At 39.3% G+C, this 22,368-nt stretch overlaps 1 protein-coding gene across 1 annotated transcript in view; it reads left to right on the top strand.

Annotated features, from left to right (window-relative positions):
- Positions 1–22,368, top strand: part of pdzd7a (PDZ domain containing 7a) — a 110,676-nt gene that overhangs the window by 47,591 nt on the left and 40,717 nt on the right. Inside the window, exons 9-12 of the mRNA XM_043713079.1 lie at positions 1,032–1,211; positions 13,394–13,435; positions 13,931–14,094; positions 15,611–15,702. Of these exons, the coding sequence (XP_043569014.1) occupies positions 1,032–1,211; positions 13,394–13,435; positions 13,931–14,094; positions 15,611–15,702 (478 nt within the window). The remainder of the gene's footprint in view (positions 1–1,031; positions 1,212–13,393; positions 13,436–13,930; positions 14,095–15,610; positions 15,703–22,368) is intronic.

Genomic DNA, 22,368 nt, shown 5'->3' with positions numbered 1-22,368 from the left:
TCCGTTCAGCTGTCACCAGAAACAAACTAGTAATGAGGCCTGAATTTACATGCTGGGTTTCCAGCATAAACAAAATGACACATGAACCACATTTCCTCTGATTCCAGAAGACCTGCTGTCAAGCCAAAACCCACTGTTATCATCAGGAAGGTGATATAATGGTTAAGGACTATAATTTGTACATCTATAATTCAAGAAAACTTCATATGTACAAGAAGAGATCTAATTTTGCTAATCTTCATTTTCATTCTTGTTGCAGTGCCCACCAGGGCAACAATAAGTTGATCCTTGTTTTAATTACACCGGCATCTCCAAATCTTGTTTTAATTGGTTGTTTGGGTGAATTGGTGGTGGATTTACAAATAAACTGGTAAGGGAGTTGGTCAAGTAGAGGAGAGAACAGACTGAAGTCTGTATTAAATTATAAAATGCAGATAAACAGTTACGGAGACAGACTAACTTGCTTTGGCAAACGGATGAATCATAATATTCCAAAGCTGGGTTTTTGAGGTCAGCTATATTTAGACTTCAATTTCCAGGATTATTCATGCAGAATGGCCACTTAGCTAAATATCAAGGAGTAGCGGCTGCCTGTGAATTTGTGCCATAATTAGAGTCAGGACTTCCAAAAGAAGGTGAAACAAACTTATTTCTGAATCAATATGCCTGTATGTCCTTGTTTGCCATGACCTACCTGTACTGCTCACAAGACAAAGCTTTTCACTGTACTTAGGTACACATGACTACAATAGATCAAATTAAATCAAATATGAAATTTTAAAATAAGATGTGAACACCAAAATTGTGATTCTCACCAAAATTGTGATTCTTTGACAATATCCTTGATTCTACAGCTACTAATCTTAATAATCCAGAGACATCAACAACTGTGAATTGGGTACACTGACCCCATGGCAAATTCTCCAGTGTCTGCTCCCACTATTTGAAACTCTCTATGGAGAGGACATTTTCATAATTTTAGAGGATTAGTTGCATAATCTTTTCTCAATTTCATTTTTTAACTTTGCTAGAGGACAAGAAGAAAAAGAAAAAGAAGCAAAAGACTTCTACAGAAGGAACAAAGTTGGAGCGCTCCAAAACATTTATGAACCTGCTTTTCAGAGGCACTCGATCTGGAAGGCAGTCAAGTGAGCAAAATCTAAAAGATAAAATCAGGTCCAAATCCCCATCTCCCTCAGAAACAGATAAAGGTAAGAGAAAAGTAATGAGGTGTCACTGTGGAAGCAAGGTGATATTGTATCTTGACAGCAAATCTAGCTCCACTTTCTGTTTTCTGTCTTTAAACTCCTCCCCTTCTCAGTAAAGCCCTTCATCTCTCCATACCCTTCCCCCTTACAGTCCTCCTTTAGATTTCACCACTTTGATTCAGTTTTTGAACTGGTTCTCCACCTTTTGATTGGTTCTCCACCTTTGACTCAAAAACTGTTTCTCCTTATGCCTGTGAATCACTTTGAAACTTTTCTGCTTTCTTTGCAAATACACTATACAAATGAAAGTTGTTGTATTGAACTCAGCAACCCACAAAATTATCAACAAAAGGAATATTTTACTTGAAACTTTTTAGCAATATAGATATAGTATATTTTCCATCATTCTGCTACAGCTTCAGTATGTGTATTAATTTTGTTTTTAAATTGTTCATCACTTTAATGATGAATGTTATGAAATGAAGCAGAACTATGGAACAATAAATGTACAGCTGTATTACTTGATCAGAAATACACTTTATAGCTGTTTTGGCATTTATGAACTTATTTGATGGAATTTTTCAATCTCAGAGGAGGTGAAAAGAATGATAAATGGGTCAATTTAATTGGGTGGAAGTCAAAAAATAAGATTCTCACCAACAGAATAAACTCTTGATAGTACATTCTCCAACCTCAAAAGATAGTCGATCTTTCTGACTGCAGATGTCAGGAAGCCCATCCGCACCTCATTAAAAGCACAATTTGCTGAAATTAAGTGGTCATTCCCAATTAACTTCTATCGAATTGAAAAGTACTAGCTTAAGGATGCATAAGAAGAGTGCATACCAGGTGACGTTCAGTTCTTTTTGTACTTCAAACTAAGTACTTTCTGCTTTCAATTTATTATGTTATGGCTGTGAATGATTGTTGTTTAAACTGCTGTATATGTTTCCCAAGTATGATCTTTGTGGCTGAGGTGAGGAGAGTGGCTGTGATCGCTGGGCAGGCTGGAGCGAAAGCAGGGAAAGGGATGAAGTATCCAGTGGGGCACTGCCTTTCCGAGATGGTGTTTTATCTATCAAGCAGTAGGGCACTATCAGTTTGGGAGTGCAGCTTCTGTCTTGTCCTGGGTCTTTTTGGACGACGGCCAATAAAAGAGAATCTCAGGGACATGGGTTAGGGCATAATGCTTGCTGCAGGAAGCTGATATCTGGAGATGCACTAAAGGCTCACAGACGGGATAAATTCACACTCAAGATGGAGTTGGATCTGGTAGGTGGGTATTCGAAGGCCATTGTCAAGTGTGCATATGGTTTCATGGTGGGGATGGTCACAGAAAGTTATAAAATAATCAGCCTCAATAATGGGACCACTTTAGCTTCAAGTAACCCATTCAGGGTTTTAACCAAACATTTCAGGCCTGAAACTGTCACCAAATACCTTACACTGAGGGAATCTATTTTTACCAATGCTGAATTATCTTTTCCCTTTTTCAGGAGCAACTACCTTATGCATCCAGCTTCAGCCAAGACTCTGCCAGTACTGCCCATACCGAAACTTAAAACAAAACCTCTTTGCCCCCAGTCAAGAAGAGAAAACAAAATCACTTCCTGACCTTCTGAACAACTTGTTTGCATATGAAATTATCTCTTATAAATAACAACCATTACTCTCCAGGAAGTCTTCCTCTCACACTGTGTTTTTAAATAACTGCCTCCCTTGACTACAGAAATACTTCCAAGTTAATCATTAAACCCCATCAGACAAATTGGAAACTCAAATGCCATTAATTCAAATCAAAAAATCAAACTCAAAATAAATTTTATTAAAATATATATAAATCAAAACTTTACATTACCATATGGAGACCCCCAGCCAGGGGAAAACTCTTTCCTTTCTGTACCCTGCAGAGCCCAGCTACATGTCTCTATTGCTAGATTGACTCATATCTATGGGTGCCATGATTCGAGGCCCATCTTTCTCACTCTGACTTCATTGGACAAGGCTGAAATCAATCTTGTAAGCCTTTACTGCAGTCCTCAATTGCATAGATCTATCTTAGCTGTGACATGAGAACAGCATTAGGCACATATCTTGTTGATAATGTTAGACTAATAGTGTGTGTCCCATTGGAAGACTAATATTGCCTTCAAGGGAAGAAAATTCTCCTGATTGTTCATTTCAGACAAGCATACAAGCATACAATAAGAGAACTGCAAACATTACAACAGTGAAAATGAATATATATTACTGAAACACCCAATATCAACGTGCTGGGAGTTACTATTGAACAGAAACTGAACTAATCATATAAATGTGAGTGCAAGAGAAGGCCAGAGGATAGGAATTCTGCAGTAGCTAACTGCACCAGCACCTGTCCACAATTGACAAATAGGAGTGTAATGGACTACTTTCTGATTGCTTAGTTGAGTGCGGCTCTAATAATACTCAATAAATTGCCACCATCCAGGTTAAAACATCTGAGAACAGCAAATTTCATGGTTCCTCACTAGCTTTTTGCTGCATTCCTATCTCCCCATTAGTGCAGATATGGTCTTGGTCATTCCATAGGAGCCGTACAGGCTTCTGCTCATATGAAGTGAGGATTCATTTACCCCTGTCATCCCTCTGCTGGTCTGGACCCATTCCCTCATGTTATGAGTCATCTTGTCCTGCAAACAGATGAGGAGAAGGATTGAATATGATTGGAATGTGTGCACAAATACTTTATGAGCATTCTAAGGTTCTGAACCCTCTGCAATAAGAGAGCAGAAAACACAGTCTGGGAAGTGTTTAAACATTGATAGAGTGAGGTGATTGTCAAACAGTCAGTACTGTTACAACACAGGGTAAACTCTTCTGCTATTTTAAACCAGATACACAGAAAGGCTCACCTCGCTTTGTAATCTGTAAAAGTACGAGTGACAAAGAACTACTGAATCCCACTATTTAAAAGAAAAAAAACAATTTATTCTACAACTCCAAGAAAAAAAGAACATTAAATAACAACTATCTACACTGCAACGCTCCTTTGTCTGATCAATTTCTCTTCCTCCCACTCTGCAACTATATATTGATCTGACAAAACCTTCCGATTAAGTTAATAAAATATCAAATTTCAAAACCAGTCAGATGTATTGATTGTCTTCTGTATCTTCCTTTCTTCTTTTCTTTGATCTTCTGCTTCACAGATTTCATATGAAAAGGTACGTTTCAGAGAGCGTCTCTGTGAGCAGTGTGTTTGTTGGTGCTCTTTGTCGCTCTGGCTAACTGTTCAAAATGCCCGATTTTTATACCCCAAAACATTGAATTGGCTCAATGGTTTGATGTTGTCAAAACAATAAAATTCAAATTCTATATTTTTGTATCTTGGGCCAAATTCGAATTTGTTGTGTACCATAGCAAGCTCAGCAATTTGTTTCACAGCCAAATGTTACATTTTTAAATTTTTCAGCACACTCTTGCCAGCTTTCACTCTCTCTTAAAGGTACAGTGGAAGCCTATACCTTCATAACAGTACACATCACCATGTTGTCCTGAGGCTTGGATATGATCATCTTATATGACTTGTGTGGTACAATTAGACAAAGTAAAGATCATATGAGTATGTGTTTTCAGTGAGAAGATAGTGCCACTTACCCTGACAGAGCCACCACAGAACACACCAGATGACCTCCTTCTTTAGAGACCGCAATTTCCCTTCCCATGTGGTTAAAGATGCCCTCCAACGCATCTCGTCCATATCCCGAACCTCCGCCCTCAGACCCCACCCAACCAACCGTAACAAGGACAGAATGCCCCTGGTGCTCACCTTCCACCCTACCAACCTTCGCATAAACCAAATCATCCGCCGACATTTCCGCTACCTCCAAACAGACCCCACCACCAGGAATCTATTTCCCTCCCCACCCCTTTCCACCTTCCGCAAAGACCGTTCCTTCTGTGACTACCTGGTCAGGTCCACACCCCCCTAAAACCCACCCTCTCATCCTGGCACTTTCCCCTGCCACCGCAGGAACTATAAAACCTGCGCCCACACCTCCTCCCTCACCTCTATCCAAGGCCCTATATGAGCCTTCCACATCCATCAACGTTTTACTTGCACATCCACTAATATCATTTATTGTATCCGTTGTTCCCGATGCGGTCTCCTCTACATTGGGGAGACTGGGCGCCTCCTAGCAGAGCGCTTTAGGGAACATCTGCGGGACACCCGCACCAATCAACCACACCGCCCCGTGGCCCAACATTTCAACTCCCCCTCCCACTCTGCCGAGGACATGGAGGTCTGGGCCTCCTTCACCGCCGCTCCCTCACCACCAGACGCCTGGAGGAAGAACGCCTCATCTTCTGCCTCGGAACACTTCAACTCCAGGGCCTCAATGTGGACATCAACAGTTTCCTCATATCCCCTTCCCCGACCTCACCCTAGTTCCAAACTTCCAGCTCAGCACTGTCCCCATGACTTGTCCGGACTTGTCCTACCTGCCTATCTCCTTTTCCACCTATCCACTCCACCCTCTCCTCCCTGACCTATCACCTTCATCCCCTCCCCCACTCACCCATTGTACTCTATGCTACTCTATCCCCACCCCCACCCTCCTCTAGCTTATCTCTCCATGCTTCAGGCTCACTGCCTTTATTCCTGATGAAGGGCTTTTGCCCGAAACGTCGATTTCGAAGCTCCTTGGATGCTGCCTGAACTGCTGTGGTCTTCCAGCACCACTAATCCAGAATCTGGTTTCCAGCATCTGCAGTCATTGTTTTTACCTACAATTTAGAGGAAGACCTACCTTTTTACCACACTGTACCTGGGTTCCTTTGTCTGGACCAGTAATGCTCACCTGTTTCTGTGATCTTGCTGCAAGCCATCTGGGTCTGATGGGAGGTCTTCTAGCTGCCATCAATGGGGAACAGGACTTTGCTTCTTTCATGGATAGCTTGAACTGAACCTCTGGTGAGCTGCCGCTGAACCAAAGGGTCAGCCAATCTTTCAAATTAAAATAAGGGATGAACAACAGTCAGTTAAAATAAAAACCAAAAGAACTGCAGATGCTGTAAATCAGAAACAAAAACAGACATGGGAGAATTCTCTCCTCCTACGCGGGAAGCCCAGGTTCGACTCCCGGCCAATGTTTGGCAGCTCTTTCTTTCTGAGGTGGCTCGGTGACTCAGTGGTTAGCACTACTGCCTCACAGCACCAGGGACCCAGGTTTGATTCCTGCCTTGGGCGACTGTCTGTTGGAGTTTGCACATTCTCCCTGTGTCTGCGTGGGTCTCCTCCGGGTGCTCTGGTTTCCTCCCACAGTCCAAAGATGTGCAGGTCAGGTGGATTTGCCATGCTAAATTTCCCATAGTGTTAGGTACATTTGTCAGAGGGAAGTGTGTTTGGGTGGGTTACTCTTCAGAGGGTCGGTGTGGACATATTAAGCCAAAGGGCTTGTTTCCATACTGTAGGGAATCTAATCTAAAAGAAAATCCTGGAAAAGCTCAGCAAGTCTGGCAGCATCTGTGAAGAGAAATCAAAGTTAATGTTTCAGGTCCAGTGATCTTTCCTCAGAACTAATGGTAGCTTGGAAAATGTGGGTTTTTATGCAGAAGATAGGGCTGGGTGTAAGAAATAAACGGTAGATGGGATGAGAGCCCAAAGAGAGAGAAAAACAGTTGGTTTACAATCTGGCAAGGAGGGTGAATAGCTGTTAATGGAAACAGTTAGTGGCTAGCAATGGGCTGTGCGTAATAGTAGACTATGTGATTACGGTGACCCCTCATATACTGAAGCAAGAAGAGCTGGACATATCCAGGCTTGGGTTGACAAGTAGCAAGTAATGGTTGCACTGCACAAATGCCAGGCAATGACCATCTCCAATAACAGACAGATAATCATTGACATTCAATGGTGTTACCATAATGAATTCCCAACTATCAACATCCAGAAACTCAATTAAACTCTCCACCCAACACAATGGCTACAAGACCAGCTCAGAGTCTAGGAATACTGTGGCAGGTAACTCATCTCCTCATTCCCCAAAGACTGTCTACCATCTACAGGCGCAAGTTAGGAGTATGATGGAATACTTTCCACTTTCCTGGATGAGTGCCGCTCCAACAACACTCAAGAACCTTGACACCATCTCAGACAAAGCAGCTTGTGGGATTGACAACACATCCACAAGTGTCCATTTCCTCCACCACTGAGTTTCAGAAGCAGCAGTGTGTAATATCTTCAAGATACACTGCAGAAATTCAGCATCTTCCAAATCCACAACCACTTCCATCTAGAAGGACAAGGGCAGTAGATACATTGGAACACCACAATCTTCAAGTTCCCCTCCAGGCCAGTTCACATCCTGCTGTGGAAATATATTGCTGTTCCTTCAGTCAAAATCCTGGAATTCCTTCCCTAAGGGCACTGTGGGTCAACCTACAGCACATGGACTGTAGCAGTTCAAGAAGGCAGCTCACTACCACTTTCTCAAGGACAGCTAGGAACAGACAATAAATTTTGGCCAGCCAGCAACGACTATGGTCCACGGGTAAATTTAAAAAAAAACCTTTTGCTGGATTTTTACTACTTTCACCCTTAACAAACTTTATCATGCTTTTTCAACCCATTCACTCCCAATATAGTTTCAACTCACATTTTGATTACAAGTTGACCATATATTTCAGCAAATTTAAGCTTGGAAACCTCTAAGAATTTTTAAAAATATATCATCATGTTTAGAGTACATTGTGAAAAGTCTAAATGTAATTTTTTTGTAATATTCATTTTATTCAGTAATCATACTTTACAAATCAAGGTCAACCCAAGTGACAACATTTTAGAGTTATAGTCACACAGGCCCTTCAGCCCAACGAATCCAAGTCGACCAGGTTTCCTGAACTGAACTATTCCCATTTGCCTGTGTTTGGCTCATATCCCTCAAAACCTTTTCTATCCATGTACCTGTCCAAAGGTTTTTTAAATGTTGTCACCTCCACCACCTCCTCTGGCAGCTTGTTCCATATATGCACCATACTCTAAGTGATAAAGTTACCCCTCAGGTCTCTTTTCCCCCTCATTTTAAACCTGTGCCCTCTATTTTTGGACTCCCCTACCCTGAAAAAAGATCTTGGCTATTCATTTTATCTATGCACTTCATGATTTTGTAAACCTCTATAATGCTACTCCTCAACTTCGTACACTCGAGGGATAGAAGTCTCAGCCTATTCAGCCTCTCTGTATAATTCAAGCCCTCTAGTCTTGGTAACATCTTTATAAATCTTTTTTGCACCCTTTCAAGTCTACGAACAAGAATTTTACATAGTACTTCAAATGTGCCTTACCAATGTCTTGTACAGCTATAACATGACATTTCAATTCCTGTACTCGGTTCTCTGACCAATGAAGGCAAGCGTGCCTTTGTCACCATCCTGACTGCCTGTGACACAACTTTCAAGGAGCTATGTACCTGCAACCCTTTTCTGTCTGTGCCAGAACACCCCCAAAGCCCCTATCAATTATTGTGTAAATCCTGCCCTCATTTAGATTAGATTACTTACAGTGTGGAAACAGGCCCTTCGGTCCAACAAGTCCACACTGACTCTCCAAAGAGCAACCCACCCAAACCCATTCTCCTACATTTACCCCTTCACCTAACACTATGGGCAATTTAGCATGGCCAATTTAGCATGGCCTAACCTGCACATTTTTGGACTGTGGGAGGAAACCGGAGCACCTGGAGGAAACCTACACAGACACGGGGAGAATGTGCAAACTCCACACAGTCAGTCGCCTGAGGCAGGAATTGAACCCAGGTCTCTGGTGCTGTGAGGCAGCAGTGCTAACCACTGTGCCACCGTGCCGCCCATTTTGTCTTAACAAAATGCAACATCATACACTTATCTGCTTTGAACACTACTTGTGATTCTCAGCCCACTGGCCCAATTGATAAAGATCCCGTTGTACTCTCCGATAACCTTTCTCACTGTCCACTGTATTACTAATTTTGGTGTCATCAGAAAACGTACTAATCATGCCTCCTATGTTCTCATCCAAAGTGTTTTTTAAAAAAATGAACAACAGAGAACCCAGCCCCAATGCTTGCGGCACATCACCGATCATGGCCTCCACTCTGGACAATAACCCTCTACCATCACCATCTGTCTCCGACCATCAAGCCAATTTTGTATCCAACTGACTAGCTCTGTTACTAACCAAACTATCATGCAGAACCTTGTCAAAGACAATAACTACCCCTCTACCTTAATTTAACTTCTTAGTCATCTCTTCAAAAAACTCAATCAAGTGTGTGAGACACAATTTTCCAAGCACAAAACCTTGCTGACTATCTCAAATCAGTCTGTGCCTTTCCAAATGCATGTGAATAAATGAATGATTTATTGTCACGTGTAGTTTACAGTGAAAGACAATAAAATACATGAAAAGCTTTCATTTGTCACCATAATCCAGTGCCATTTTGATAGTTTAAGAACAAAAGAAAATGAAAAGGTATAGCTTAAAGACAATATGTAGATCCTGTCTCTTAGAATCACCTCCAACAATTTATTCACCACTGACATGAGGCTCACCGGTCTATAGTTCCCTGGCTTTTCCTTGCAGCCTTTCTTAAATAAAGGTAAAATGTTTTAATGAATCTTATAAAGAGCAAAAAATATAAGACCTCACAATACACTGTTTCTTCTCTATGAAAATTGTACAGCAACATTAAATATTTCAATACATTTCAGCAAACTTGGGACTTGTTCAGACAACGATATGTCCCCTGAGGCTATTACATTCCTTCTTACTTATTCCAGTTCTATAAATGGGTATTAAAGTTAAGTGGTATAAATCTTCCACTTTCCAATATACTAAGCATGTCATCATCAGTCTACCTGATTGTCCACATTTTTTCATCAATTCACAAGCTGAAACTTGTGATACCTCCTACAGGCTGATATAGCTTTATTTTAAACTTTTTCATACTTCGGATTGAATTTCATCATTTATATAAATGATTTGGATGTGAGCATAAAAGGTATACGTAGTAAGTTTGCAGATGACACCAAAATTGGAGGTGTAGTGGACAGCAAAGAAGGTTACCTCAGATTACAATGGGATCTTGATCAGATGGGCCAAATGGCTGAGGAGTGGTAGATGGAGTTTATTTCGATAAATGCGAGGTGCTGCATTTTGGGAAAGTAAATCTTAGCAGGACTTGTACACTTAATGGTAAAGTCCTAGGGAGTGTTGCTGAACAAAGAGACCTTAAAGTGCATGTTCATAGCTCCTTGAAAGTAGAGTTGCAGGTAGATAGGATAGTGAAGAAAGCGTTTGGTATGCTTTCCTTTATTGGTCAGTGTATTGAGTACAGGAGTTGGGAAGTCATTTTGCGGCTGTACAGGACATTGGTTAGGCCACTTTTGGAATATTGCGTGCAATTCTGGTCTCCTTCCCATAGGAAGGATGTTGTGAAACTTGAAAGGGTTCAGAAAAGATTTACAAGGATGTTGCCAGGGTTGGAGGACTTGAGCTTTAGGGAGAGGTTGAACAGGCTGGGGCTGTTTTCCCTGGAGCACGGAGGCTGAGGGGTGACCCAACATTTAAAAGGCATCTGGATGGGTATATGAATAGGAAGGGTTTGGAAGAATATGGGCCAGGTGCTGGCAGGTGGGACTAGATTGGGTTGGGATATCTGGTCGGCATGGAAGAGTTAGACCGAAGGGTCTGTTTCCATGCTGTACATCTCTATGATTCTATGACTCTAAATACCATCATGTATTACTCACCTTGAGTCAATTGTAGCATTTTCATCACTTTGCCAAGAAGGTGTGAGTTAAAGACCCACTGCAGTCATGAAGTAATTGTAACTTAAATTGATACCCTCAGCGCAGTATTGATGGAATATTCATTTCAAGACATAACAAACTGTGTTAACAAAATTCTTTCAATGTCGTGAAATGTCCCCAAAAAATTTCACAGGAACATTATCAGATGAGTGTTGCTGCTGACCCACATAAAAATACATTGGGACAGGTAGATTTTAAAAGAACTTGAAGGAAGAGTGAAAGTTGGAAATGTTTAGTGAGAAATTTCTGGAGGTTAGGGTCTAGTCAATTGAAAGTAGGGGCATATAAGATAGAGTTATGGAAATCTGACCTGTCACAATTACTGAGCAACACAGCAATGGAAGTATTTGAAAATCAGGATGCAAGCTTTAAAATGGTACATTACCACGCTGAGAGTCATTATACGTCTGCAAGGACGGGGATGATATGTGACTTGGAATATTATACAAGTTAACATGTGCATCTTTGAAATGAAACATTGAACCAAGTAAGGCATGTAATTATTCAGGTGTCCTATTCAATATTCCTCTCATAGCCAGCACCAAAAAGAACAGAGTAATTAGTCATTTATATCATTATTGTTTGTTAGACCCTGCAACTTTCAGGCTGAATGTAATAAAACAAAGGATTGCAGATGCTGGACATCTGAAGCATACAAAAACAAATTTCTGGAGAAACTCAGCAGGTCTGGCAGCATTTATGGAAAGAAAACAGAATTAATGAATCAAGTCCAGTGACCCTTTTTCAGAGTTCTAAATTGCGCACTAATCAGAAATAGTATAACAGTGTGCTAACATAAGACAATTGGAATATTTTCTCTCTACTTTCAAAGAGCTTGTCAGTACTTCAGCTATATCTCAATTAAAATTATGACCAACTTTGAAAATTCTAATGCATTCACATTTCCACATGGAGTTTCCTATTTTCTGCAGTCTTCTTTTTTGTAATTCTTCTTTACCAATGTCTGATTTGCAAGTTATTTATGTATTTGTCAAATGTTGATAAAACAATTTAGAATATGAAAGCCCCAATAGGTTTAGAGAGTAAAAGCAACACATTGTAATCCTTCGGAATACAGACCTGGAAGGGTCCTCATTCCATTCTTAGTTACAGGTCTGTTAATAACTCTCATCCAGAGTGACTTACAAAACTGGCTTCCTGGACTGTGAACTGTTAAGGTGATAGTACCCATGAGATTGCAGCCTTAACATTAATCAGTGCCTGAGAGAGAGAGAGAGAGAGAGCACTGAAATTCTGGGTATACAAAAAAATTGTTAGTCCTAAACAATTCAGCTTTTTCCTCAAGTTGCATGTTTTTTCACATGTATTAGCCTTTTACTTATCGGGTTTTAAACTTATTTCACAATTATTCTACTCTTCTTTTCAAATTTACAAAGCTAATCAGGAAAATTACAAGATATCTATCCTCATATGCCCAATGTCTTTGCCAAAATTGAATAGTATGTGTTCAAAAATTCAGTTACTTTGTTAAATCGAAAATACATTGCATAAAACGTGGGCAGGTGAGTGAATAAGTGTCAATGAGAATCACCAGGTTAACAATGAATAACTTTCCCCAGACGGAGATCACTAGTGATTCTGTCTGTGAGAATCCTTTTAGGAAGTCCCTGAGGATCACACATGAGTCCATGCCAGTTTGATAGGTTCAGAGATAGCTCATAGTCCAATACACAATTTGCATATATAGCCACTCACAGAGTAGATGGTTCTTGAAAGTTTGGGTAGATAAGTTGTCTGGAATTTTATATGCTTCCTCTGATGCCTCAACATTGCCTCTGCACATTCCCAACAAGTCTCTTAATTTGTTTGGTGCATTTCCGGGTGAGTGTTTTCTATTATTCCTGATGAAGGGCTTATGCCTGAAACATCGACTGTCCAGCACCTTGAATGCTGCCTGACCGGCTGTGCTTTTCCAGCACCCCATTTTTGACTCTGATCTCCAGCATCTGCAGTCCTCACTTTCTCCTGTTCTCCACTATAGTCAATCACAAGCCAAGGACTTCCATATCTAGCTTAGGTTGTTTGAGCTCTTTAAGGATGCCTTGAAGACATCCCTAAAGCATTTTTGTTGTCTTCTAGAAGTCTCCAGCTGTGACTAAATTCCAAATAGAGTATCAAGAATAATAGCCATAAGAAAACACTACTTTTCAACTTGTATTATCAAAGAAATTACGGTCTTTCATTAGAGGTTTTTTTTTCTTGTTCTCAAAATATTTCTTAATGAATTTTAAGCCTACCTATTGAAAAATAATAACACTATAATGTTCCCATTGAGTTAATGTACAGGTTTGAATACAGAGCCACTTTATTTACCTTTGTTTCCATTATAGTGACGGCTGTTCAAAGATTCGTCATCAGAAGTCTTAAGCGAGGTAAATATATCTCATGTGCCTGAGAATGCTTAGTAATTAAGGATGGTTTTGATTTGAGCCTGCTTTATTTCCATGCAAAACATAATGCTTTTTTGAATGCTTGAACCGCTATGAAATCTAATTTTTTTAAAATATTGTTTGTACTGGAGAAAGTCTTAGTTGCAACATGAGAATCTATTTCTTTGTATTATGATTTAGAAAGTATTGGATGTGGAAAACTTCAGCTCTTACTGCATTTGTTAAAAAATAACTTTTGCACAACAGCCAAGCAAAACAGCATTTGCTTAACTTGACTAGGATCTTTGTGTTTTAAGTATAATACTTATCACTATGCCTTTTTTCACTTTTTACCAATTACTCTATTGATATAGCATGGCTTTATTCAGGTCATTGTTGAGTGGTTCTGACCTCTACTTGTCATTCAAATTAGATTTCCTTCTTTACCAGCAAAGTAGTGAATGTAATTTGGATTTTTGTGTCCACTTTTGTTTCAAGAAAAAGAAAGAGGTCATCACTTTGACATTTTGGGCTCCCAGCGAGATCAGCATGGCCTCTCAACAGCAGACATGTATAGCCATGCGTTAGCTGTGATTGAAGACATTGCCAGAAAGCTCCTGAATCAAGATGAAGTCAATGCAGTTTTGCGTCACTGTAAGCAGGTATTTCTTTCACACAGTGCATTAACTTGTGGCAATAACAGACCACCACTATTCCTGCTCAGTCATAAGTATAAAATTGATAAAGAGAACATTAAAAATAGAAGTAGAATTAACCCAATCTGCCTTTTCCAAATGTTGCACCATTCAAGATGATCATGGCAAATCATCTATTTCACTTGCACCTCCCAGCATCATTCCCCATATTATTTAATTACTTCAGTACACAAAAATTTATCAGTCTCTGTATGTGATGACAGCACCCACAACCCTCTGAGGTAGAGATTTGTAATGTAACATTACACTGCTGAGTAATGATTTGGAGATGCCGGTGTTGGATTGGGGTGTACAAAGTTAAAAATCACACAACACCAGGTTATAGTCCAACAGGTTTAATTGAAAGCACACTAGCTTTCGGAACAATGCTCCTTTATCAGGTGATTGTGGAGGGCTCGATCGTAACACAGAATTTATAGCAAAAATTTGCAATGTGATGTAACAGACAATCAATTTTTCAATGTATAATTTCAGTTACATCACACTGCAAATTTTTGCTATAAATTCTGTGTTACGATCGAGCCCTCCACAATCACCTGATGAAATAGCGTCGTTCCGAAAGCTAGTGTGCTTCCAATTAAACCTGTTGGACTATAACCTGGTGTTGTGTGATTTTTAACTGCTGAGTAAGTTATTGAAAAAAATTGCTACAATGATTTTTCAGGAACAATAAATTTATGTTATGGAATCTATTTGCGACAAAATACATTTTTTTCATAGTCTCTATGCGTTCTATAAAAAGCATAACCAAATATTTAATGTACCCTTCCCTCCAAAGAACACTTGGAATAAATCATTCTGGGAACAGTGCATAACAAAAATCAGAAACATATTTTATAAAAGGTTTTTCATGCTTAATGCTCATATAAACTGCTTTTCATCTTATTGTTAATGTTGAAATGTAATTTTAAAATCTGTTTTATTAATATTTAATCTTCCACTAGATGGCAGTAAAATATTATTTCACGCATCATTATATAGAATTACACAGAAACAAGCCAGTGGGCCATCCAGTCTAAGTGGTATTTCACCTGAATTTGAACAGCAACCTTAATTCCAGGAGTTCGCCAAATTGCCATAACCATTCATCCTACTTTCCTTAAATTATCTATCTAACATATTTATGATTGTTGACAAGAGACTGAAATTCCACAGCTAGTCGATTTGCCATATTTAGAAGAGAAGTGGAAGGCCTGTTTACATACACAAACTGTATTCCAGCCGCATTTCTGATTAAGTTATAATGTCAGAGTAGGAGCAGTTCTGAAAAAAACAAATAAAGTTTCTATTTCATTTGTTCACCCTATCAGTACAAACTTAGAGAGTCCTCTTTGTGAAAAATTATTCTGCTTTCTGTCTAAAATATCATTAAGTTATACCTACGGTGTATCACATTACAGTCCTTTTATGCAGTATGTGCTTTGTGTTTTAAATAAAACTTAAGTAGCAGCTTTGTTTTTAGTTTGTTTCAGGTGGTGGAGTGGAAGACTTGGTGCGGCCCCTACTTTCTATATTAGATAAACCGGAGAAGTTGCTGATATTGAGAGAGATCCGGTAAGAGGAGTACTGTGAATTAGAGTCTTGCTCCATTAATAATACAATCATTTTAATGCTCTTCCTTTATTTAAGAGAGGACAAAAGTATTAAATAATGGTTATTGATTTGAGGAGAGTAGAACCATTGTATACTGAATGCATGCAAATGCCTCAATGTTAAATTGTTCAATAATTTATCAATTAAGACAACAAGCTGATTCTATAGAATATAACAGTGTGCCAATGTTGCAGGGTGTTATTTCCAAGGAGTTTTAGGATGAGATTTACACTCCATAATTTCACACATGATGAATTACAAGTCATTATAACTGAAGGATATAATTTTGTTAATATAAAATTATAGTGCTGTAACTCTTATGGTTGGTTTTAATCTACTTCATTTTAGAAGAGGAAAATATGCTGTTTTCCTTTCCCTTTGTTTGCCTGCATGACAACAGTCACTGAATTTTAATCGTATGAGAAGCAATTTACAATGTTTCTGAACAAGACATTACAAAAGTACAAGTTTTTCCTTACTCCACCTTAAATTTCCCTCACCATACATCATACCATGGCTAAGGAAATTCTGGAACTGGCTACTGGGAGTTGCACAATTCAGGTTATTAATAATGTTTTTGGCCATTTTGACATATAATGTCTGATTTAACTTTAACTTTTAACTTATTTCTTTATTTTTCTACTTTTAAGCTAAAATGATTATAGTGCTGAATTTTTCAATTTACTTGTCTATTCCTGTAACTAAGATTTTGTACCTAGATACTTTGTACCTAAGATGGTGCCGTGAGTGGCTACATGGTACACTTTTCATTGTACTTTTGTACCTCACACTTGAGTATATGTGACAATAAATAAAACCTTAATCTGAGGTCTGACCATCTTCTAACAATATAACTGAGATCGTGAGCTCAAAACAGAGTTTTATCATTTTAATGTCTTCATTTTTATTAGAACTGTGGTTAACTCAACCACCTTTAGCATTCTTTTTAAGATACTTGGCTTCAGGGAAAAGTTGCTCCTGTTTTAGTATATTCCCTGCTTAAGATGTCATGCTGTGCTATCACATTATACCCTATCGAAAGACTCTTTGTGAATGCTCAAAGACTTCCTTTGCATGTTAATATTTGTCAACAAAAATAAAATCATGACATTTCCTTTATCTCTCTCCAATGACTAAAATAAGGCAATGTGAACAAAATATGTCAACAACTAAAAGTGCATATGAGGATATTTTAACACCCAGCAGTTTTCCAGAAGGAAACTACAGGTTGAAGTTAGAATTCTATCCACTTGCAACAGAATCTAAGCAACAGGCAGTATGTAAGCTGCTTGCCAACTTCCTGCCACGAAGCATGAGAATTGGGTGAGAAGTAGCTATTGGACTGTGGTAATTTGTCTGGCCACTGACATTTGGCTAAGTGTCTAAATCTATGTTCTTCTCATGGTATGGAATAATGGGGTGGGGGAGGGAACCGGGGTGAAATTTGGGTCAGGAAAGACTTAAACGTATTTTGTAAGTCCCAACAGAACTCCAGTGTAGCTAGGTTGAGGTTGAAGGCAAACACACCAATGTTGCAATTACACATATATTAGTAGAAGTAAACTTCATTAGTTACTTGTCTGTCTCCTTCTGAAGTTGTATGTTGCACACAGCATATTTACATTTTCAGCTAAACCCTTTGATTTCAATTGTGAATAGCTTCACCTGTACCGAAGAAGGTATTAGAATAGAATACTGAATGGACTCACAAACTCTTAACATTTGCCTGTACCTGTGTTTTGTTTTTGCCGCTGTTTATCTATTATTTACTATCTATGCTACCTGACTCTGTGATCTGCCTGTACTGCTGGCAAGACTAAGCTTTTCACTGTGCCTCGGTACATGTGACAATACATTCAGTTCAATTCAATTACACTTTTTAAATGTCAAATAATATGATTGTTAAAATTCAGAGTTTCTGAACATGTTTGAGTTTGTTTATACGTCACAGGTGAGACTGTAATAAATTGTATCCCCTTTTAGTCATTTTTGACAAAAAAAACAATTTTGCAGATTGGTGCAGAAGACACTTTAAGGAAGGAAGGAGCTTATGTTGACAATGAATTTCTCAAAACTTTAGAAAGTTTCCAAAGTTCTTCACAGCAACAAATTATGTGAAGTGTGTTTATTATAGTCATTCAGGGAGATATGATAGCTGATTTGTTTTGATGATTGACAAGCAATAAATATTAGTCTGGAGCTGGGGACACCTCAATTGCTCTTTCACAAGTAGCGCTTAGGGTTGCCAATTCTCCACCGTTGCCAAAAAGTCTCCAGGAATTAAGACCTACCTTCAGGGACCCGATGTGTCTAACTCAGATACGAATCACAGAGTTACCACAAGAAGACATGTAGAATGCTCTCCTTCATTGACAGAGTAAAAATACATGTAAGGATATAATGATGAAACTGAATGAGACACTGGTGAGACTACAGCTGGAATATTGTGTGTAGTTCTGAACATCGCATTACAGGAAGGATGTAATTGCTCTGGAGAGAGTGCAGAGAAGATTTAATAGAATGTTGCCAGGGCTGGAGAATTGTTGCTACAAGGAGGAATTGGCAAGGTTCAGGTTGTTTTTCTTGGAACAGAGAAGGCTGAGGGGTGACATGATTGCAGTATACAAAATTGTGAGGGGTAGAGATACAATAGATAAAAGGAATCGGTTTCTCTTGGCAGAGAATTCAAAAACCAGGGGTCATAGATTCAAGCTAAGTGGCAGAAGGATTAGAGGGGATTGAGGAAAAACCTTTTTATGCAAAGGGTGGTGAGTGTCTGGAATTTGCTGCCTGAGTAATGGTCGAGACAGAGACCCTAAACCTTTTTTAAAAGTACCTGAATCTGCACCTTAAGTGCTGTAAACTGCAGGGCTCTGGGCTGTGTACAGGAAGCTGGGACTAGAAAAGGGCCACTGGGTGTCTTTGGGTCAGTATGGACAAGATGGGCCAAATGCACCTCTTCTGTGTTGTATCATTTCTATTGTCCTATGGATGTTAAAAAAGGTTTTTTTATAATTTTGTTTGAGCATTTCTCTTTACCAGATATAAAAATATCACAAATGGGGGTTTAAGAAAAGGCTGTATATTAACAGTCAATCATTATCCAATGAGGTGAAGCATCATTTTTTCTTTCAAGCAGTGTGTCACGTGGAGGGTTCTGCTGAGTTGGTGAATGTCTTATCACAGATGTGTTACTGATGCAGAAGGAGCCCATTTGTCTGTTTTGTGTCTGCACCAGATCTCTGAATGAGCATTATGACTTGTACCACTCTGCTGCCTTTTTTGCCATAACTATGACTGTGCTATATTTAAAACAGCCATCTAATGTCTTTTTGAATGCTTGAATTGAACCTGCCTCCTCCACACTTCCAGGCAATGCATTCCAGATCGTAATTGTAATTTCTCACATCGCATTTGTTTCTTTTGTCCATTATTTTAAATCAGTGCCCTCTCATTCTCAATCCTTTTGCAGCTTCTCCCTGTCACTCTGCCCAGTTCGCTCATGGTTTTGAAAACCTTGACAAATCTCCTGCTTTTCTCCTCTCCAAGAAAAGCAATCCCACCTTTTCCATCTTATCCCATTCCTGGAATAATTCTCATGACTTTTGAACAATTCTAATACTTTTATGACCTTCTTTAAGTGAGGCACCCAAACAGTACTCCATACTCCAGGTGAAGTTCAACTAGCGCTGTATACGAATTCAACGTGATCTTGTTGCTCCTTTACTTTATACCCCAATAATAAAGCCTAGAGTACTTTGTGCTTTATAAACTGCTCACTGTACTGGGCCTTCTATCACCTGACATGCATATATGCACCCTGGTTCCTCTACTCCTGCACACCCTTTATGATATTATAAATTAGCAGGTGCTCTCTCTCCATGTTCTTTAATTCAAAATGTACACCTCACACTTCTCCACTTTGAACTTCATCTGCTATTTATCTGCCCACTCCATCAACTGGTAAACATGTTTTTGTAGTTTTATACTGCTGCACTCTCTCTCTCTCTCAGCACCATATCCATGTATTCTATTCACTACACTCACCTTTCCTCTCCCAAGTCCATCTTCAGCATAAATACCACCATTTCACAGCTATTTTCAGATCGGACAAAGACTCAAAACATTAATTCTGTTTTCTCTGTACAGATGCTGTAAGACATTGAATTCCTCCAGCACTTTGTTTTTGTGTCACAATTTACAAGTTTTGATTCATCGTGGGCGGCATAGTGGCACAGTGGTTAGCAGTGCTGCCTCACAGCGCCAGAGACGTGGGTTCAATTCCCACCTCAGGTGACTGTCTGTGTGGAGTTTGCACATTCTCCCTGTGTCTGCGTTGGTTTCCTCCGGGTGCTCCGGTTTCCTCCCACAGTCCAAAGATGTGCAGGTTAGGTGAATTGGCCATGCTAAATTGCCCGTAGTGTTAGGTAAGGGGTAAATGTAGGGGTATGGGTGAGTTGCGCTTCGGCGGGGCGGTGTGGACTTGATGGGCCGAAGGGCCTGTTTCCACACTGTAAGTAATCTAATCAAAAATTTGAAAATTGTTTCTTTTACACCAAAATCTGGATCATTAACATAAATCAGGGAAAACAAGAATCCCAACTCTAGGGAAGTCCTCTACAAACCTTCCTGAAAAGTATCCATTACCTATGGTTGTTTTGTTTCCTACCCCTCAGCCAATTTTATATCCATGTTACTATTATTCCACTTATTCTGTGTGTTTTATATTTTCTTTAAAATCTGTTTTGTGGCACTTTATTGAACACCTTTTGGAAGTCCAAGTACAGAAAACAATAGCTTTTTTTTACTCATTCACAGGATGAGGGCATTGCTGACTGGGCCAGCATTTATTGCCCTTCCCTAATCTCAACCACATTGCTGGGGGTCTGGAGTCACTTTCCTTCCCTCACGGGCATTAGTGAACTCGGTGGGTTTTTCAAACAATCAATTTAAGGTCATCATTAAACTTTTGATTCCAGATTTTTTATTGGATTCAAATTCCACCATGCAGCATTCGAACCCTGGTCCCTGGAGCATTACCTGGGCCCATGGAATAACAGTCCAGCGATAATGCCACTTGGCCATTGCTTCCCCACACCATCAATTTTCTTTGCTACCTCTTCAAGATTACTCCAGTAGATTTGTTAAACATGATGTTATCTTATGAAATCCGCTGGCCCTTCATAATTAACCCCCTCTTTTTTTATGTGATAATTAATTCTGCACTAATAATTGTTTCAAGAATTTTTCCTCTGCCTGAAGTTAAACTGACTAGTCTGTAATTACTGGAGGCAACTGATGTGATGAAATCTGTAGGCTTTCATTTAATCATAGTTGGAAACCCTAATAATGCCATGGAATCTTTTATGTGCAGCTGGTTAAGCAGACAGGGCAGTGGCCTCAGTTTAGTAGCATCCAAACTTACGCAGGGTAGAATTTGCCTACAAATGTTGACCCAGATTATGTGCTCAGGTTGCTGAAGTGGAGGTTGAACCCATACTTTATGACTGTAATGTGAGAGTGTGGCCAATGACCCAAGGCTGACACTAATTTTCTTTTTCTAATTTGCTGCTCTATTAAACATATAAACAATTCACATGTCAACATGACCCACATAATGGTTTATTTTAAATAAATCTTGTATTTGCATAAATATGCAAATTATTACTCTTGGATTTTTTTGACAGAATAGTTATCAAGAGATAATTAAACATGTATTTTATCAATGAAAAGAAAACACATTTCTGAAAACACTTTGTTAATTATAATAGTGTACAATTCCCATGAGACTAGTTTTATTGAGTGTCTGAAAGTAGCTTTATGTTAGTCTAGGTTTGCATTAAAACTATCTACTTATTAAGTAGAATGTTTTATCTTTGATACTTTATTTGAAATAAGTTTAGATAGAAGAAAAATCCAGTCACCCTCAAAATTTTCAACTAAACAAGTTTTTACCAGAAACAAAGATAACATTGAGGAGGCAAATATTGTTTAAGCAAAATAAGGAAATATTTTTCCTCACTTGTAAATTAGTTTTTACCCACTGACCTTGTGTTGTACAGTTATAATACCCATTTTTATATAACGCTGATTGATGCTTTGCATCTTATGGATCTGTGCCATTCAACCGTTTCAGCCCTGATTCCTGTTGTGATCAATGGTAGTACTTTCCTCTGAAGTAGGAAAGTTCTGCAGTGTGAAATTGATCCAATTTAATACCACCACCAGTTAGGAAAGTATTTAGGTTCATTGAGCTGGATTTTATAGGAAATCGCAATCCTCACCTCCCTGGCTAAAAAGCTGGAGAGGAACCCACCCATAATCCCATTGGCCAACTTGCAGCAATTCAACATTAGGAGCAGCATTGCTTGCTTTAAGCCAGGACTTCTGCTTCTTTCTTTTGAGGTGGTCACACCTTAAAGAACTGCAAACAGATTAAATGCCCAGCAGCTCTGTAGACGAGCAGTGCCAGAGAGGAACTGTGGCCAGTGCTGGGCCTAACAGCAATTCCATCATGCTAACGACCTCAGGTAAGACAAGAGTCAGGGGTCCCAGTGAAAGGGTGGGTGGGGGGCAGCGTTTTGAGAGTTCAAGGGACTCAGGGTTTAAAGAGGGACAGATGTTGAA

Source organism: Chiloscyllium plagiosum, chromosome 22 (genome assembly GCF_004010195.1).
Source record: "Chiloscyllium plagiosum isolate BGI_BamShark_2017 chromosome 22, ASM401019v2, whole genome shotgun sequence".
Taxonomy (NCBI): domain Eukaryota; kingdom Metazoa; phylum Chordata; class Chondrichthyes; order Orectolobiformes; family Hemiscylliidae; genus Chiloscyllium; species Chiloscyllium plagiosum.
The sequence above is the reverse complement of the archived record's forward strand: the minus strand, read 5'-3'. Positions and strand labels throughout refer to the sequence as shown.